We start from the raw sequence: 20925 nt of genomic DNA, 5'->3' as shown, positions 1-20925 counted from the left end.
CTCAAATGCATTTTGGAATAAATAAAAGCATTAATTAATCCAAGAAACGAAGGTAGATGTGTGTATACAAGTGTATAAAGTACACTAAACGCATACGTGAAGGTGCAGTGAGTCTACTTGGGAAGTCAGGAGAAGCTTGGGAGAGGAAGCCCGATTTGAGCTGGGGCTGGAAGGACATGAGGAGTTGCCTAGTCTGATGCATGTAGGGAGAACGTTCCAGATGGGCACAATCATACATACAAAACCTGTGAAGTGAGAAGCCAGGAACTCCAAATAGCTTCATGTGTCTGGAGGTTCAGCTGCAAAGTGGTTATAGGAGTAAAGAGGAGACTGGCCAGACTCCCCACATTGTGAAAGACTTGAAATGTTACGCAAGCTGGAAACCTTGGAGGAATTTTGAATAGGTGATCAGAAAGGTATCAGAAAGAGCCCTCCTGACAGTGCTTTAGAAGCTGAAGATGGATGAGAACTTTGGACAGTTTTTCCGTCCCAGCTTTATTGAGGTAAGGGCAATTTCTAAGGAGGCTTCTCAATCGTCTAGGCAGGAAATCTCGGGGACCTGAATTAGGGCAGGAGTGGTGCAGACAGAATATGGGACCGGATTTGAGAACAGCTATAGGACTTAGTGATAGATGTAGGGAATGGAGAAGAAAGACCAGTCTTGCTTATCTCCTGGCTTCCTGACTCAGACATTTGCTATATGCTGGTGGCATTCACACAAATAGAAAGTGAAGAGAGGAAATAGGTTTGGTAAGGAAAGATGATGGATTCAGTTTTGGACATTTGCCTTTGAGGTGGCTAAAGAACATAGAAGTTTCTGTCAGTTACAGAAAGGCAATTAGATACATATGTCTGGAGTTAATGAAGGAATCTAGTCTTGAGATGCACGTTTGGACATCATCAGGGTGTAGAAGACTAGGAGGAGGGCCGAGGGATAGGGTCCTGGGAAAAACAGTTTTTAAGGCACTGGCAGAGGGAAAAGTACTTCCCGAAAGAGCATCCAGAAAGGCAGAAGGATAAATGGGAGTGGCTCTGTCATGAGCTAAAGGAGGGAGAAGTCAGATATGAGGACAAGTAACATGGCCATTGGATTTAGCAACTGGAAGGTCAACCTCACATAGAGCTGTTTTCCACCACGGTGGGAACAGAAGCTAGATTGCACTAGCTTGAGGGGTAAACAGGAGTTACAGAACTGGAGACAAGTGGATTAGATAATTCTTCCAGAAGCTTGACCGTGACAGGAAGCTATAGCTGTAGAGCACCGGTCAGGCAAGTGTTTCTTGTTGCATTTTTGAGCTATTGATTTCTGTCTGCCATGAGGGGAAAGTCAGCGAGGAGGGGTTCAGAAAACAGGAATTAGGTGATGAAGGTGGTGAAGAAGCAGAAAGGAAGAATGGATTTAGGGCATGGGTGGGTATGTCAGCCTTGGGTAGGAAGACAGATGAGGAGGTGAGGACAGACAGAAGGTACGGGTATAGTGGTCAGTCTAAACCCCATTTACAATGCACCCAGGAATCTGAGAAATGCAGCTGTCTTTTAAAATTAATGTAACACAGATTATAACTGAAATCAAAAGAAAAATCAGAAAAGACAAATTATACATAATCCTACCATGCTAATAAGTTATCTATTTTTATTTTTCTATGTTGTCACTGAGTGCTTAACCATATAAATCACAAAATTTTATACTTGTAGTCATAGTGGAGATGTAATTTTTTTCCAAGAGTTTTTTTGTTTTGTTTTTGTTTTTTTTTTGAGAGAGAGAGAGAGGGAGAGAGCCCTCTCAGGGTGAGGGGCAAAGGGAGAGGGAGAGAGAGAATCTCAAGCAGACTCCCAGCGTGGAGCCTGACCTGGGGCTTGATCTCATGACACTGAGATCATGACCTGAACCAAAACCAAGAGTCAGATGCTTAACCAACTGAGCCTCTCAGGCATCTCCACAGGCTTTTTTTTTTTTTTTTAAATAAAAGATTTATTGAGATATAACTTCTTGAATTCAGTCTTTCAATGTATACAATTCAGTGGTTTTTAGTATATTCACAGAGTTATGCAAATATCACCACTATCTAGTCTCAGAAAATTTTCATCACCCCCAGAAAGAAACCCCATACCCAGGAGAAGTCTCCCCATTCCTTCCTTCTCTCGGCTGCTGACCATTAATTTACTTTCTATTTCTATTGATTTGCCTATTTTGGACTTTTCATATAAATAGAGTCATAAGTAGCCTTTTGTGACTGGCTTCCTTCTCTAACATTGTGTGTTCAGGGTTCATCCATGTGGTAGCCAGTGTCACTATCTCATTCCTTTTTATCGCCGACTAATATTCTACAAATACATGACTTACAGATATCTTCTAGAAACATTTTGAAACAAAGACGAAATTATGAAAAAGTTTGATGTACAAAAGGGACTTTTTCTCCTTCTGAAACATTTGAGACATCAAGATGGAAATACCAGGTTGCTCACCTCCTGCCCTGAATGCACGTTTCCTGCGAACAAGGACCTTCTCCTCCACCACAGCAGTATAACCATCCACGTCAGGAACTGAACCTTGAAACATAACTACCATCTCATTCTCCAGCCCTGTTCAGAATCATGTTGCATTTATTTCTGTTTATTTATTTTTTTATCATTTTTAAAATTGAAGTAGAGTTGACACACACTGTTGTATTAGTTTCAGGTGTACAATATGGTGATGTGACAGGTCTGTATGTTATGCTGTGCTCACAGATGTAATGTCCATCTGTCACCTTATGACGATATTCCAAGTACCAGTGACGATACTCCCTGTGCTGTACCTTTCACCCTGTGACTTATTCATTCCATCACTGGAACCTTGGACTTCCCAGTGTCTTCCACCATTTTGCCTATCCCCGCCCCCCACCAGCGATCACCAATTCGTACTCTGTATCTATGGGTCTGTTTCTGCTTTTGTTTGTTTTTTCATTTCTCTTGTTTCTTAGATTCCACATATAAGCAAACTCATAGGTATTTGTCTTTCTCTGCGTGACTTATTTCGCTTAGCCTCGTACCCTCTAGATCCACCCGTGTTATCCTTGACTGAATAGAATCATGTTGCATTTAATTGTCCTGTCTTTTTTGCCTCCTCAGAGATCTAATTTTATATTCTGTGTTTCTTTTTTATCTTACCATGTCGTGATGGTTCTTTTGCTTTATTGTGCAGATAGGATATTAGAATAATGGATTCTAACCAAAGGTAGGCCTTCTTTTGGTAACTTCCACCCTTTGTTTTGTGGTATTTTTTTAAAAGCTTGTATGACACAGTTTTACTCTCAGCAATAAAGACAGGTTATCTGAGAACTTAATTTTGTTTATCCTTTTTGAAAATTTTTAAATTATTTTTTTATTTTTTTAAGTAGGCTCCACGCCCAGTGTGGAGCCCAACATAGGGCTTGAACTCATGACCCTGAAATCAAGACCTGAGCTGAGATCAGAGTTGGCTGCTTAACTGCCTGAGCCACCTAATTTTGCTTATCCTTAAAGAAAATCTTTAATGCCCATATTCCATTCTTTTCCCTCCTTTTCTCTTTGTGCCAACTTTCCCCAAATGCATCATTCACAGAGAGCAGTAAATCTCCTTTCTCAAAGAAATGTGGAGATGACTGGAAAGAAAGCTCCCCTCTGGGCCCCTCCTCCCTTTTGAGAGGTTTGTGATGCTTTTACTGATTCATGTCCCATCTTTCCTGGCATGACAGTGTTTCTGTTCTCTTCCTTTGCATTAGGTCAGCAACAGCCCGTTGTCAGAAGAGGCTGTCCTGGGATTTGAATATGGAATGAGCATTGAAAGCCCCAAGTTACTGCCCCTCTGGGAGGCTCAGTTTGGTGATTTCTTCAATGGTGCTCAGATCATTTTTGACACGTTCATCTCTGGAGGTTGGTGTTGATGTGTGTGTGTGGAGTGGATGCACGGCCTTAGCCTCTTGGGGACAAATGAATGGAAAGGGCCATAGCTGCTTATGTGACGCCGTAGCACAGCCCCTCAGGAGAGTTGGGGGGGCTGCCCTGCCATCTACTGGAGCCTCGCAGCTAATGGATGGTTATGAAAGCTGCCAGAGGGCTGGGGGCCACTCTGACTGTCGGCGGCACCTTCTCCAGGGGAGTGTGCTTGGCTGTAGGGAGCAGGGCATGTACCTGCCAGCTCCTAGGCAATGGACTTTCGGGTCTGCGTTTGGGGCATGTTTAGGAGCTGTGACATGAATACCAAGCAGGCAATGGTGACATAGTGAGGATTTGCACTCAGAGCGAATGGCAGCCTTGAAAATCCACTCTCCTCAACCCAGGGATATTCAAGTATCTGAAAGCTGGCGGTTGTGCATCTTTATTGTTTTTAATCATCATTTACAAAAGCAGAACCTGCTTATTGTAAAATACAAAGGTACACAGTAAAGTACAAGTGTGAGTCCCTGTCACCCTGTTTTCTGGTCTGGGGGATCCACTGTTGGAATTCGTACACTTTAGGCCTCACTATGGCTGTGTTTCTCTGTAACCTTGTAGTTGTAAGGAAGAAAAGTGCTCGGGCGCCTGGGTGGCTCAGTCGGTGAAGCGTCTGCCTTCAGCTCAGGTCATGATCCCAGGGTCCTGGGATTGAGTCCCGCATCAGGCTCCTTGCTCAGCGGGGCGGCGGGGGGTTCCTGCTTCTCCCTCTGCCTGCAGCCCTCCTTGCTTGTGCTCTCTCTCTCGTTCTTTCTGACAAATAAATAAATAAAATCTTAAAAAAAAAGGGGAAGAAAAGTGCCTTGAGGAGACTAGACTTTGACATGTCCAGAGGCTGTCCTGAAATGTCTGCACCCTCAGTCTGAGGACAGTGGCCTGTGTTGTAAGTGGTGCAGTGAGGAAAGGCAAGAGCCACTTGGAATCGGAGACACATGCTGTCCTTCAAACCGGGACAAGGTTTCCCTTCATTTTGTCTTCCATCTGTTAAAGCCCGTTCCGTGAACATGTCCTATAGGGTTTCAGCCAGTAGGATGGAGGTTTTCCTCCAAAGCACGTAACACTGCTGGAAAGTGCATGGAATGGAAATGATTTTAGGGGATCAGACAACAAACTAAATTTGTTTCACTACCCAAGTTACATCAGGCCGTACTGTTCCTGCTTCAGAGAGTTCTTACTCCCTGTCATGTGCCTTTCCAGGGGAGGCCAAGTGGCTGCTACAAAGTGGCATCGTCATCCTCCTTCCCCACGGGTACGACGGGGCCGGACCCGACCACTCCTCTTGCCGCATAGAGCGGTTCCTGCAGGTATGTCCCGTGCCTTCTGGATGCCAAGGAATGCTTCCTGCTTCCTAGGTGCTTTGAAACAGAGCTACCACCTATAGATTCATGCACACCTCAAACTCTAAGACCTTGGAGTATTTGAATGACACAGATTTAACACAATGTCAGTATTCCTTATCAAGGTGATGCCTGCATTCACTAGCATCGTGGTTCTTGTATGGCAAAGGTCAGGGGTTCCCAAACCAGGCTGGTCATCAGAATCACCTATGGAACTTTTTGTAAATAGAGATACAGGGACCAACACCAGATCAGATCCTTCGGAGTGGGGCCTAAGAATCTGTATTTTTACTTAAATTTTTTTTTAAAGTAATGATAGTATTTTTATAAAATGATTCCTGATCATTAAAAAAAAAAGTAAATAACCACCCAGAAATAACCACTGTTATTCGTTGGTAAGGATCATTACCTACGTCTTTTTATGCATATGGCTTCCTAATGCTTTGTTATAAAAATTTTCAAACATACAGAAAACTTATAAGATTTTCCAGTGAACATTCATATGCCGACCCCTTAGATTCTACCATTAATATTTTATTATACTGTACTTGTTTTATCACATCGACTCATTACCATCCTTCTATCTATAAACCCGTATTATCCTGTGATCCATTTCATAGTAAATGGAGACACCTGTACACATCACCTTAGTGTGTGAATATCATTCGTTATTTTGGCATATGTGCAAATAAAATATACAACTAGATGCCAAATTAGTAGAAAGGTAGATAGAACAGTAGATAGACAGATGGATAGTTACATTGATAGATAATAATACAGAAAAATGATTTTATAAAAATTAGAATACAGAAATAAATTGTAGGTAAATTAAAGGCTATGTGTGACACAAACACAAAATCACAGTTTGGGGAAGAAAAACAGAATACATACATACTTATCTGGAAGATACGGTTTGGGAGTCGTCAGTCAACAGCTGTGTTTCCCTCAGGACAGCCTGTGTCATTATGATTGAATTAGATGATCTGAGCATTTGCTCCTTTCTTCCATTTCTGCCTCAGATGTGTGACAGTGTCGAAGAGGGGGTAGATGGAGACACAGTGAACATGTTCGTGGCGCACCCGACTACTCCTGCACAGTATTTCCACTTGCTCAGGAGACAGATGGTCCGGAACTTCCGAAAACCCCTCATCGTTGCTTCTCCGAAGATGTTACTCAGGTTCCCTGTAAGTAGAAAAAACTAGTTAGGAAGCTTTTCTCCTTTTGTCATTTAGAAAAAAAAAATTTATTTAAATTCAAGTTTGTTAACATACAGTGTATTATTAATTTCAGGGGTAGAATTCGTTGACTCATCAGTTGCATTGAACACCCAGTGCTCATCACATCACGTGCCCTCATTAACGCCCGTCACCCAGTTACCCTATCCCCCCACCCCCCTCCCCTGCAGCAACCCTCAGTTTGTTTCCTAGAGTTAGGAGTCTCTTATGGTTGGCCTCCCTCTCTGTTTTCATCTTATTTTATTTTTCCTTCCTGTCCCCTGTGTTCATCTGTTTTGTTTCTTAAATTCCACATATGAATGAAATCGTATGGTATTTTTCATTCTCTGACTTATTTCACTTAGCATAATACCCGCTAGTTCTAGCCACATTGTTGGAAATGGCAAGGTTTCACTCTTTTTGATGGCTGAGTAACATTCCATTGTGTATATATATATCCCAAATCTTTATCCATTCATCCGTTGATGGACATCTAGGCTCTTTCCATAGTTTGGACATTGCTGCTATAAACATTGGGGTGCATGTGCCCCTTTGAATCAGTCTTTTCGATGAATACCTAGTAGTACAATTGCTGGGTTGTAGGGTAGTTCTATTTTTAACCTTTTGAGGAAACTCCATACTATTTTCCAGAGTGGCTGCACCAGTTTGCATTCCCACCAACAGTTCAAGAAGGTTCTGTTTTTTCCACATCCTCACCAACATCTGTTGTTTCCTGAGTAGTTAAGTTTAGCCCTTCTGACCAGTATGAGGTAGTATCTCATTGTGGTTTTGATTCGTGTTTCCCTGATATGAGTGACACGGAGCACTTTTTCATGTGTCTGTTGGCCATTTGTATGTCTTCTTTGGAGAAATGTCTGTTCATGTCTTCTGCCCGTTTTTTTACTGGATTTTTGGTTTTTTGGGTGTTGCATTTGATGAGTTCTTTATAGATTTTGAATACTAGCCCTTTGTCTGATACGTCACTTTGCAAATATCTACTCCCATTCCGTAGGCTGCCTTTTAGTTTTGTTGATTGTTTCCTTTGCTGCGTAGAAGCTTTTTATCTTGATTAAGTCCTTGTAATTCATTTTTGCTTTTGTTTCCCTTGCCTCTGGAGACATGTCTTTTTTTATTTTTTTATTTTTTTATTTTTTTTTATTTATAACGATTTTTTATTATATTATGTTAGTCACCATACAGTACATCCCCGGTTTCCGATGTAAGGCTCGATGATTCATTAGTTGTGTATAACACCCAGTGCACCATGCAATACGTGCCCTCCTTACTACCCATCACCGGTCTATCCCATTCCCCCACCCCCCTCCCCTCTGAGGCCCTCAGTTTGTTTCTCATAGTCCATAGTCTCTCATGTTTCATTCCCCCTTCTGATTACCCCCCCTTTCTTTATCCCTTTCTTCCCCTACCGATCATCCTAGTTCTTATGTTCCATAGATGAGAGAAATCATATGATAGTTGTCTTTCTCTGCTTGACTTATTTCACTTAGCATTATCTCTGGAGACATGTCTTGTACGAATTTGCTGTGGCCGAGGTCAAAGAGGTTGCTGCCTATATTCTCCTGTAGGATTTTGATGGATTTCTGTCTCACATTTAGGTCTTTCATCTATTTTGAATTTATTTTTGTTTATGGTGTAGCAAAGTTGGTCCAGTTTCATTCTTCTGCATGTTGCTGTCCAATTTTCCCAACACCATTTGTTGAAGAGACTGTCTTTTTCCATTGGATAGTCTTTCCTGCTTTTTCGAAGATTAGTTGACCATATAGCTGAGAGGCCATTTCTGGGTTCTCTGTTCCGTTCCATTGATCTATGTGTCTGTTTTTTGTGCCAGTACCATACTGTCTTGATAATAAAAGCTTCATAATACAGTTTGAAGTCTGGAATTGTGATGCCTTCAGCTTTGGTTCTTTTTCAACATTACTTTAGCTTTTTGGGTTCTTTTCTGGTTCCATACAAATTTTAGAATTGTTTGTTCCAGCTCTGTGAAAAATGCTGGTGGTATTTTGATAGGGATTGCATTGAATGTGTAGATTACTATGGGTACTATAGACAGTTTTTAAAAAGATTTTATTTATTTATTTATCAATCAGACAGAGACAGAGTGAGAGAGAGCAAGAGAGAGAGCATGAGCTGGGGCGGGGGGAGGGCAGAAGGAGAAACAGCCTCCCTGATGAGCCCCAACGTGGGGCTCCATCCCAGGACCCTGGGATCATGACCTGAGCCAAAGGCAGACGCTTCACTGACTGAGCCACCCAGGTGCCCCAGGTAGTGTAGACATTTTAATATTTATTCTAATTCATGAGCATGGAATGTTTTTCCATTTCTCTGTGTCTTTCTCAATTTTTTTCATCAATGTTCTATAGTTTTCAGAGTACAGATCCTTTACCTCTGGTAGGTTTATTCCTAGGTATCTTACGGTTTTTGGTGCAATTATAAATGGACCGATTCCTTGATTTCTCTTTCTGCTGCTTCATTATTGGTATGTAGAAATGCAACAGACTTCTGTGCCTGATTTTATATCTTGCGACTTTGCTGAATTCCTATATGAGTTCTAGCAATTTTTTTGGTGGAGTCTCCTGAGTTTTCTACATAGAGTATCGTGTCATCTGTGAAGAGTGAAAGTTTGACTTCTTCTTTGCCAATTCAGATGCCTTCTTTTTTCTTTTTGTTGTATGATTGCTGAAGCTAGGACTTCTAGTACTATGTTGAACAGTGGTGGTGAGAGTGGACATCCCTGCCGTGTTCCTGACCTTAGGGGGAAAGCTCTCAGGTTTTCCCTATTGTGGATGATATTTGCTGTGGGTCTTCCATACATGGCCTTTATGATGTTGAGGTATGTTCCCTCTATCCCTACTTTGTTGAGGGTTTTTATCAAGAAAGGATGCTGTATTTTATTAATGCTTTTTCTGCATCTATCGAGAGGATCGTATGGTTCTTACCCTTTCTTTTATTAACGTAGTGTATCATGTCGATTGATTTGCGGATATTGCCACCCCTGCAGCCCAGGAATAAATCCCACTTGGCTGTGGTGAATAATCTTTTTAATATACAGTTGGATCCAATTAGCTAGTATCTGGGTGAGAATTTTTGCATCCATTTTCATCAGGCATATTGGTCTGTATCATCCTTTTGTCATTTTTGTATATATTTTCCTCTATTTTCTGTATCTAATTTTATTTATTTAAAAAAATTTTTTTTAAGATTTTATTTATTTATTTGACAGAGAGAGACAGCCAGCGAGAGAGGGAACACAAGCAGGGGGAGTGGGAGAGGAAGAAGCAGGCTCCCAGCGGAGGAGCCTGATGTGGGGCTCGATCCCAGAATGCTGGGATCACGCCCTGAGCCGAAGGCAGATGCTTAACGACTGCGCCACCCAGGCGCCCCTAAAATTTTTTGGCTTTTTAAATTTAAATTTTAATTCCAGTTAACATACTAATATACATAATCTATATATTATGTGTGTGTATATATATATATATATAACTAATATACAGTGTTATATTAGTTTCAGGTGTACAATATGGTGACTCAGCACGTCCATACATCTCTTGGTGCTCATCATGAGAAGTACCCTCCTTCATCCCCATCACCTGTTTCATCCATCCCCCCACCCACCTCCCCTTGTGTTTAATTATATTTAAACAGAAATATCTTTTTAGTTTTAGTTGGCCTCACTGCTTTCTCTCTTTTAAAAAAATCTTTCCTGAATAACTGAGAATATAGGGAGCACTCTGTCTCACTGTGAGCAGAAATAATTTTTTAGAAAAAGTTTTAAAGTGCAAGTAGTCAAAGCACCAATATCCTTCCCTTATCTGTGGGGAATACATTCTAAGACTCCCGTTGGATGCCTGAGGTCGCAGATAGTACTGAACCCTGCATACACTATGTCTTTTCCTATACATACATAGCTATAATACAGTTTTTTTTAATATTAATTTTTTATTATACTGTGTTAGTCACCATACAGTACGTCCCTAGTTTTTGATGTAAAGTTCCATGATTCATTACTTGCGTATAACACTCAGTGCACCATGCAATACGTGCCCTCCTTACTACGCATCACCGGCCTATCCCAATCCCCCATCCCCCTCCCCTCTGAAGCCCTCAGTTTGTTTCCCAGAGTCCATAGTCTCTCATGGTTCAGTTTAATTTATAAATCGAGCAGCGTAAGAGCTTAACAAGAACTAATAATAAAATATAACAATCATGACAATATATTGTAATAGAAGTTATGTGAATATGGTGGTCTTTTTTAAAAATGCCTTGTTGTGCTATACTCACCCTTTTTCTTGTGATGGAGTGAGATGATAAAATGCCTGCGCGACGAGATGCAGCAGGTGAATGAAGTAGGCGTTGTGACATAGCGTGAGGCTACTAGTGACCTTCTGATCACATGTCAGGAGGAGGATCACCTGCTGCTGGATCTAAATCTTAAAAAAGATCTAGGTTGACTGTGGGTAACACAAACCGTTGAAAGCAAAACCAGAGAAAGCCAGTCCAATGTACTATATTGACAGTCACAAGTTGGGAATTCCAAGTCTTTTGATGAAAACCAGTGGTGATATTCATCGGCTTTTAGTGAGATTTTTTTCTGTTAAATGATTTACCTGTGGGTAGATTCCTGTTTCAAACATTATAACAGTATAGCTTATTGCTATAACACTTCAAAGGGTACATATTTTCTTTCTCTCATGCTCTCTCTCTCAAATAAACAAATAAAATCTTTTTTAAAAAAGAGTACATTTTATCTTGGTTCACCTGAACTGAATGTTATGCACACAATATGTTTTTTTATTATTTTTTTAAATTTATTTTTATTTTTATTTTTTTGAGAGGGACAGAGAGATAGAGAATGAGTGTGTGAGTGGGAGGGGGAAGAGCAGAGGGAAAGGGAGAGAGAGAATCCTTGCACATTTTGAGATGGCTTTGGGAATAACAGGACATTCAGGAAAAATTAATGCAATCCCTTTAACACAGTCTTTCTGATGCGGCTCTTTTGACACAAATATTTTGAAACAGCAGTGTTAAAGGGGCCAAGTCATAATGCAAATTACTATAATTTATTTCTAAGTAATATGTACGTCTGGGATTCTTGACCCAACTTTCGTTGTACCTCTAAGGGGTCACCTGCTCCCTTAATCATTACTATAAAGGAGTATAATCATATTAAATATAATATATGTATATTACTAAGTAATTACTAATTATGTATATTACTAAGTATTGAGTGAACAATTAGAAATTTTATTGAGAATTTGTTTGCTGTTTGTAATGAGAATAACAGTTCACATTCTGGCCCCACTAGTCCACTCCCTTCCCCATGTCTAAAATATAACTTACCAAATAAGTGAGGCCTTGCTCTGGTACCTTAAAAATATCAACAGCTAGAAGCACCTAGGTGGCTCAGTAAGGTAAGTGTCCGACTCTTGATTTTGGCTCAGGTCATGATCTCAGGGTCATGAGATTAAGCCCTGCATCAGGCTCTGCACTGAGCATAGAGCCTGCTTAAGACTCTCTCTCCCTCTGTCCCTCTGCTCACACTCTCTCTCTCAAAACAAAAACAAAAACAAAAAAACCCAACAGCTATCCTATAGATTTCCAAGTGAAAAAAAAAGTAAAGATAGCTAAGTATCTTCATTAAATATGTAAGTCCCTTTACTAGCTGAAAGTGAGTACCACCACTATTGAAGTCTGATTTCTTCGTGAAAATTAGATTGTTGGTACAAGTTAGCTAGCAGAACAAAAGTCCATCCTTTCTTTCCATGGCATATTCAGGGATGACTTGCCATGTGACAAACACGACCTGGGGCTATGGGGAGTTTGCCTGACAAGTGGTACCTAAGTTCTACCTGAATTTCCCAGCCAGCTCTGAACTCCAGTTCCTTCTTCCTTTTTAGTGAGCTCTGTGCCCCAGCATGGGGCTCGAACTCACGATGACATCAAGAGTCACTTGCTCCACTAACTGAGCTATCCAGGTGCCTCTCCAGCTCCTTTTGATTCCTACCCTAGGAAAGGGAAGCTGACCAAGGGTTCAGGAGGGAGAAAGATGGCATCTGTCAAATATTCTTTAGCAATAAGAATAAAAATTAAAATAAGAATAAAATAAATACGTATGATATATAATAAAATAAATATACATCTATGTATAAGTATTTATAATTACGTATTTTATAAAGTGTGTATTTTTTATTTCATTCTTTTAGTTGATATTAATTTGTTAGGTTATATCACAGTATCCTACATCAACATGGCTGCCTATCAGTGGACCGGTCAAATGTATTCCTACTTGGGACTAGACCTTAGGGAAATGAACTAGAGTCATCGACGCTAAGTTATTTACAACAAGTACCTATTTAAATTGAGCTCCTTAATAAAATTTCTTTTCATCACAGAAGTATTCATGTATTATTCCTGCTTGTTCTGACTCATTAGGTTTTGCTTGTAAATTATAATCAAAATCCTAAAGACAGAAATCCATGTCCTTGTTTAGCTGTTTTTGTTCACAAATGTCATTTCTGACTCCAACAAATGAAAGCATATTTTTATTGATACTAAAGTGTGATCAAACTGAAATTTTGATTCTTAAAATTTTATTGTGGCATCAGACAAAAGGCAATCTTATGTAACCTCGAAAAAATAATTTTATTCCCAAATATACACAATTGGTATTTTTGGGAAAGATACTGTGTTTATTAGTACATATATTCACTTATAGTCCTAGGAGGAAAGTTCGATGTTATTTCTTGGTAAAGATCCTTTTTTTTTTTTTTTTTTTTTTTTTTGTAAAGATCCCTTATAAGTAAAGGCATCTTCAGCTCCTTTCTTTGGTTGATAGATTTGTGGCTTTTTCCATCCTTAGGCAGCTGTGTCAACTCTTCAAGAAATGGCACCAGGAACAACATTCAAGCCGGTCATTGGCGATTCATCTGTGGATCCCAAAAAGTAATTTGATGTGTATCTCTGTTTTCATACTCTGCAGTAGAATTTTAATTAGTGGGAAAACTAGTTCACGTTAAGAAGCCCAAAGTGACCCACATCTCCTGTATCCTGATAGAAGTCCTTTGTGCCCATGGGGCAGGAGTTAGAGTTTGAGTGGAAGGGTGAGCTTTGGAGGCGTGTGTCGGTGACAAAGGCTTGCCAGGGCATAGCTTGTTCCTGAACCCAACTGCAGAGCCCCCCGCTGCTTCTGTAATGAAGCGTTTTCATCTACGTAGTCTCCTCTTTCTTTAGATGCAATTCTTTCGGATATTTCTCCTCCACCCCATTCTACCCAACAGGGTCAAGACTCTAGTGTTCTGCTGTGGCAAACATTTCTACGCCCTGCTGAAGCAAAGAGAATCCTTAGAGGCCAAGAAGCATGACTTTGCCATCATCCGATTAGAGGAACTCTGTCCTTTCCCACTGGATTCGTTACAGCAAGAGATGAGCAAATACAAACATGTTAAAGGTACAGCATTGTTCTTGGTGGGGTTCTTTGGGTTTTAGATACCTGAAACCTATTCCAACGTCTCATACGAAAAGAGGTTCCAGGGGCTATATGAGAGTCATTAGGAAGTTGAATCTTTTGGAATCTGGAAATACGAAAAAAAAAAAAATACTGCTAGAGCTAATGTTTCCTTGCCTTTTCTGGTGTCCGTTATAGCCCCCCCTACTCTCACTCTGAGACATGTCATTTCTTGAGAGGTTGGAGGTAATCAGTGCTATACTATTGCTTAGGATAAATAGAGGTAACTGTAAAAGGCAAGCCTTTTCAACAAGTGGGTTTGCAATAATTGGACATCTCTATGCAGTGGGTCCAGACATTAACTCAAGAGCACAGACCTAAATGTAAAACGTAAAACTCTAAAACTTTTAGGAGAAAAAGGAGAAAATCTTCATGACCTTTGGTTAGACAAAAGATTTGAGCCAAAAATGGGATGTCAAATAACTATATAAAAAGATGCTCACCATAATTAGTGATAAGGGAAATGCAAATGAAACCACAATGAGATATGGCTACACACCTGTTGGAATGGCTAAAATGAAAACAAAACAATAAGTTGGTGATATCAAGAGCTGGTGAGGAGAAAGAGCAGCTTCCTTCGCTGCAGGAGGGAAGGGAAAGTGGTACAGCGACTCTGGAAAGCAGTCTGTCAGTTCCTTATACGGTTACACACAGAGTGGCCGTACAGCCCAGCAGTCCGCTCCGAGATATTTACCCAAGAGAAACAGCAACGTGTTTGTAGAAAAATGTCTGCAGCAGCTTCATTCATAATTGCCCCAAACTGGAAGCCACCAGGATGTCCTTCAACCCGTGGACGGATAACAAGGATGTAAGGTACATCCTTCCAGTATCGTACTACTCAACGATAAGAGAGAAAGATCTATGGCTTTGGGATTTGGCTAGTTCGAGGGAGCCAGAACCAAAGGCTACATATCGTATAATTCCATTTATCTGACATTCTGGAAAAGGCAAAACTACAGGGAGAGAGAAAAGATCAGTGGTTGCCAGAGGTTGGGGCTGGAGGAGGAGTTGCCTTGAAAAGGCCAGGATGAGGGAATTCTGGGGGTTGATAGAATTGGTCTGTATCATGAGTGAGGTGCTGGATATGTGACTATCATTTGTCAAAAAAAAAAAAAAAAGGATAAGCATCACCATGCCGTATTGGAAAGGCATATATTTACTTGAAGAGAGCTATACATACACACTGTACATGTACATGTGTATACATATGGCTATAATGTGTCTATGCGTGTACATATATACTGTACATATATAGTGTGTCTGTGTTGTAGGGTTACCTGGAATACTGAAATGAACTTTCTTCTGCTATAGATTTTATTTGGAGTCAGGAGGAGCCCCAGAACATGGGTCCATGGTGCTTTGTTTCTCCAAGGTTTGAAAAGCAACTGGCCTGCAAGGTAATAGCTTTCTCTCTTACGGTGTTTTGTGTATGTGTGTGATTTCTCCTGGCATGCCAATAAACGGATTTATCCCCTATTAGCTGTCCAATTCTTTTAATGATAAACTAAACTATAAAATCTCATTTAGGCTATTTTTTCAGAATAAAATGCTGAATGTTTATCAAGATATATACATGTATGTGCTAGTATCATGTAGGAAAAAGTGATTATACTTAAAGTAAAAGCCCTTCCCTGTCAGCTACCTTTCCCACTAGTCTCGTCCTAAAGGTCACAATCCACGCCCTGGGAAGTGGGATGATAGCAGGCTTGTTTTACAATAGGGGAGAAGGCATGCCCACCGATGACTGTTCTAGGCTCATCCACATAGCTGGCATCCATCAAAGGCCACATTTTTCCTCATTAGGCTGTCAGGAGGGAAGAAGAATGAGAAGAGCAAATGTGCTTCTCTTTATCTTCCTATTCTGCTTCGATTAGAACTCAGTTCACACATTTGTTCCTAGTTTGCTGGGTCAAATCATTTTCATTTGTTCTCATTTAGGAAACTCTACTGCTAAAACCAACTAATAGTTACTGAAGAATAGGACAAATTCAAGAACTGATTTCCACTTATGGTGTCTGGAATTTAGTTTTTAGTTGTGACAAATAGCTCCTTCCAGTCTATTCTAGGTAACCCATTATTTTTCCAAAAAAGGTGATTTGTGGTTAAACAAGCTAAGAGAAAGGCATGCACTGCCTCGGGAGAACGAAGCCGGGCTCTGATCAGGTCAAAGCCAGGCTCTGATCAGGTCAAAAGGTCATTTTATTTCTTTTCTGCTCTATCATAGCTCCGTCTTGTGAGCCGGCCCCCTTTGCCAGCCCCTGCTGTAGGAATTGGCACCCTTCATCTGCAGCAGCATGAAGATGTCCTCACCAAGACCTTTGCTTGATGGTGTCCTTTGAACCAATATTACTTCCTTTTAAGAAAATAACCATGAAAAGAAAAGCCAGTGCCTCTACTCCCTTCTCTCGTTAGGTAACATGAAAAGTCTGTGTTCCTCTAAGATGTTGGGATTGATGAGGACAGTTTAATAGGAATACGCAGAATAGCCAAGGGAATTATCCATCAATCCATGAATCTGATCAGTCACCTTTATCCTTAAGGGTACAACAGTGTTAGGTTTCGGTTAGATCTGGGTGAGTTGTAGAGCTAATGCATTTTCCAGACTTTTTCAGACCACTTTTTCTCATTAACTGTAGATGCCCAGGAAAAGTTTTTTAGGTTGATTTACAGGATTTACAGACAGATTACCTCGACGTTACTTCTCAGTTTGCTTGGTGCATGTCACTTTCATTAATTTTGCCATTCTTTATTCAAAGTCCTGTGACTACCAGTATTTTCATTTTATGTGATCTCGGGTGCTGCTTTCCAGCCACTGTGAAAAATGTTTCCCCAAATGCTGGAGCAAAGCTATACTAGTCCTGATGCGTGTTCTTCAAGATAGTTATTTTCACCGATTGTTCTTAAATATCCATCCCATTACATATGATTCTGGATGTATCATCTTTTTGCACAGTATTATTAAGGAGTTTTAGCTACAATGAACTTGATCTGTGGTCTACTTTGTCATAGTATCTTCCCCCCGCTAAATTGTTGTTGCAATGATATCTTAATATTTTTAATTGACTTTCGGTATCTGATATGGGGATTTCAGCTCCTGGTTAGTCAGTCTTGCAGCTAAAAGGTGTGATGAAGTGATGTGCATTCGTGGTGTTTAAGGAGCATTTTAACTTCGACACTGGAAACTTCCCAGCACCAGATTCTTGGGGGTTTATGGAGATCACCAACCCATTGCATTACTTCTGAAGCTTTGTGGAAGCATAACTAAACAGCAGCGAACTGTGTAGTGTAATTACGTGACTTGGTGCTGCAGAGGCTCGGCCATCTACCATTCTAGTGCCATGACATTTTTTCTCAGAAATAAGGGAGGTCGGGGCGCCTGGGTGGCACAGCGGTTAAGCGTCTGCCTTCGGCTCAGGGCGTGATCCCAGCGTTATGGGATCGAGCCCCACATCAGGCTCCTCTGCTATGAGCCTGCTTCTTCCTCTCCCACTCCCCCTGCTGTTTTCCCTCTCTTGCTGGCTGTCTCTATCTCTGTCAAATAAATAAATGAAAATCTTAAAAAAAAAAAAAAAAAAAGAAATAAGGGAGGAAGTGCTGGAGCACTGGAACGGGCTCTCCACTTTTACTGGCGACTGGTAATGTCTTTCAGAATCAATGTGCAGGTTGTTCTGGTCACAGGAGTAGATACATGATTCACATCTGAAATGTATGCATTAGCGTATTGATTTAATATTTCTGTAATATTCACAGCCTTTTTATTCCTATGCACCTTAATGCTTCCTTCCTGTGTCAAGCCTTATAAATCATGTAACTTGGTGCCATGCATGTAAATCGGTACAATTACAAAGGTCTACTTAATGAAAACGGTTATCAGTGTTGTATACTGAACTAGAAAAACATGAAAGCCCTGTCATTTTTTTTCAGATCTCTTGGTTTCTTGAGTTAAAAATTTCAAAGTCTCTAAGCACAAAATGAAATTGAAAACTAGGGTTGTTGTTGTTTTTTTAAAGTTTAGATTTCTCCGAATTTCCCTGGTATCTTATTATATCTTCTCCACCATGAGTCATGAAATGTGTCTTCTAAAAAAAAAATGTGTCTTCTGTATCTTAACCTTCTTACTCTCAATCACTATTGCAACATGGGTCAGCATTTTGAATTACCTTGTAGGAAGGGACCAAATCAAATACTCCCATAATAAAGTATGGGATAAAAATATCATAGCAGAGTAAAATAAAAATATTTTACTGTATTCCTCTGAGAAATTTGATAATGTGATATTTGTATCCTGTTTATGTCTATCTATGCTAATTTCATATTCAATGAAGAATAGAGCTCAAATTGGGTATTCAGTTAAGAGAAATATTAACAGCCATGAAAAAAATGTTGATTTTGTCTAAAGTGACATATTCTTAGTAAAATAAAAATTTCTTCCTTAAGAACCATTTTGCTCAGCTTTCTATATGCATACTACTTAGAAAATACTCTAAAGCATAACTTCTTTTAGCCTGACTGTATTACTTCTGAAGTTTTATTTTTTGAAAAAAATTCATTGACTGACAATAGACATAGTATCTGTTTTATGAAATTGAGAAAATGCAGTTTAAAGAAATTAGGGGTTCCACAGGAAGGAAGTCACAGGTAAAAATCAAGACTTTTGGATCTTGAGGTTCTAAAAGCTTCACCTCCATTTCCCTTGGATGTACTTGGATATTTGCTTTTCATCTTCAGCTTCTCCTAAGTTTCAGCCTAAAACCATCACATTTGGGGAGAATCTGGACAAAATGTTTTTAAATTCTCAGTATTTATAACCTACTATTATGCAAATAAACAACTCCTAAATTACGCAGTGGGAATAGTAAGTCATTGTCACGTTTGTATTTAAATCTGACAAAGCAGTCTAAAGCAGACTGTTACTTCCCTATTGCCATTTGCAAAATCAGTTAATCTTAGAAAACTTGTAATAAAAGTGTGTTACTTCAGTGTTGTTTCTCTGTGTCTTGTCAGACTCATATGGAGGATCAGGTATAATTGAACACAAATAACAAATGACCCTACATGAGTAGAATGGTATTTCCCCAAGAGTTTATTGGACACTTACTGCATATATGGCATTGTTCTGGATGTTAGAAATACATGGGAGTAAAACAGAAAATGGTTTGCCCTCTGTCCTCAATGGACTAACAATCTATTTGAGATGACAAAGCATTTTACATGTAGACAGAAATGTTCTTGTTGGATGTGCTAAACCAATGTGGGAGGTTAAGGTAGAGGGATGTTCCTGATAGATGTAGATTAATTGGCATCTTGTAGTCACACAAGGACAAGTCCTGGGTAGCATGTAGTAGTAGAAAGACTGAAGAATGTTGGAAGGATAATTCACAGCAGTTACCTAAAGTGTTGGAGCTTATTCCCAGGCTCTTACTCGAAACATGGAGCTGACCCAGAAATAAGAAGTAAAGAGAAATGGAGGCAACTCTTCTTCTGTTAATTAGGCTTTCAGTTTAGTGCATCTTTATTGAAAAGATATTATATTCATGAAACTAGCTCACCATCTAGGGCCAAAACTGTGTGTAAGCCCACCGTTTGCAAGTCACCATAGATGATACAGAAATGAAGTTTCTGCCATCCAGAAGTTTATAGATAGTAGGGGAGCTTAGACAAGTATAAAAATGACTAATACAGGGTAGAGTGAGGTAAGAATGAAGTCATAGGATGGGAGGTTATAACTCTGGCAAATTGTGTTTTCCAGAAGTGGCTTGAGCAGTATTTTGCTCCACCTGCCCTTCCAGAGCCTTGCCACAACTTCATCTAGAGGTAAAGTCTGTTTTCCTCCTGAGGTGGAGCAGGATTCTGTGGCTGCCTCTATAAATATAATGCACTGAAAGTGATGCTGGGTCACTAACAAGGACATCCCTCGGCACCCAGAGGCCATGCTTTGAGGAAGCCCAGGCAACGTGAAGAAGCCTTGTGGAGATGAAGCTGACAGCCAGCCACAAAGGCTGGGCTTGTGAGTGAGAGAGGCTTCTCCTCATTCAAGTCCCCAGTCTTGGAGTTGTCCCAGAGGACCCCAAGTGGAGCAGAGATCTGTGCACGCCCAGCCTAACTTACCGTGTGTGTGTGTGTGTGTGTGTGTGTGTGTGTGTGTTCAGAGATAATGCCCCACACCAGTTAATAGTGGTCGGGACAGATTTTAATCAGCAGTACATACCACTGCAGTAGAAAAGAGTCCAGCGTGAACTGAACTCAACTTTGATTTGTACAGAGGTGAGTGGAGTTTAAAAGAGGGAATGACAGAACAGGGAGCCAGTGGGTGGGGCTCAGAGTAAGGAGAAGTAAAAAAATGACAAAAAGCTGGAAGGAGGAGGGGTTGGTCCATGTGACATCCATCTAGGTTTGTTGATTGGCGCTTATGGAAGTTAGGCTCCTACCCTCCACAGAGGCTGGAAGACAGAAACCCTGTCTTCGGGCATTGGGACAAATGGTAAATTCTTTTGACAGTTTTGAGGTTTCACAGGCAGATTCTTTAAGGGTGGGCTAGGGTCATCTTAGGGATGGAGCTGTTAGAATCTACGTTTAAGTCTTTATAGGCCAGGTAAGGCTTAGTGGAGAAAGGGCTCACAGGAGCCCTGCTGGAGTTTGGTCAAGGAGAAAATCAACCTTTCTCTTTCTCCGTGGGGGCCTGCACACATAAATCACTGGTTTCCTTCTTGGACACAGATGGAAGCATTAGAACAGATCATTGGATTTGGTGATTATGGGTCAATAGTGACCTTTGAAATAGCTTGTTTCATTAGAAGTTAGAGCAGAAGTTTCATTGCAGGGGTTTAAAATTTGAGTTAGGAGAATACATTGGAGGGCCTTCTGTGTGTCAGTCTCGTCCTTTAATTTTCACACCTGTAGG

The 20925-nt window shown here is 40.3% G+C and overlaps 1 protein-coding gene across 1 annotated transcript in view; it reads left to right on the top strand.

Moving 5' to 3' along the window:
- Positions 1 to 19003, top strand: part of DHTKD1 (dehydrogenase E1 and transketolase domain containing 1) — a 51562-nt gene extending 32559 nt beyond the window's left edge. Inside the window, exons 11-17 of the mRNA XM_008705455.2 lie at positions 3744 to 3894; positions 5152 to 5258; positions 6311 to 6475; positions 13380 to 13462; positions 13798 to 13967; positions 15336 to 15421; positions 16249 to 19003. Of these exons, the coding sequence (XP_008703677.2) occupies positions 3744 to 3894; positions 5152 to 5258; positions 6311 to 6475; positions 13380 to 13462; positions 13798 to 13967; positions 15336 to 15421; positions 16249 to 16350 (864 nt within the window). The 3' untranslated portion in view covers positions 16351 to 19003. The remainder of the gene's footprint in view (positions 1 to 3743; positions 3895 to 5151; positions 5259 to 6310; positions 6476 to 13379; positions 13463 to 13797; positions 13968 to 15335; positions 15422 to 16248) is intronic.
- The last annotated feature ends 1922 nt before the right edge of the window (positions 19004 to 20925 follow it).

Source organism: Ursus maritimus, unplaced genomic scaffold, assembly GCF_017311325.1.
Source record: "Ursus maritimus isolate PB19 unplaced genomic scaffold, ASM1731132v1 scaffold_31, whole genome shotgun sequence".
In the NCBI taxonomy this organism is placed as follows: domain Eukaryota; kingdom Metazoa; phylum Chordata; class Mammalia; order Carnivora; family Ursidae; genus Ursus; species Ursus maritimus.
This window is presented reverse-complemented; position numbering and strand designations above follow the sequence as displayed.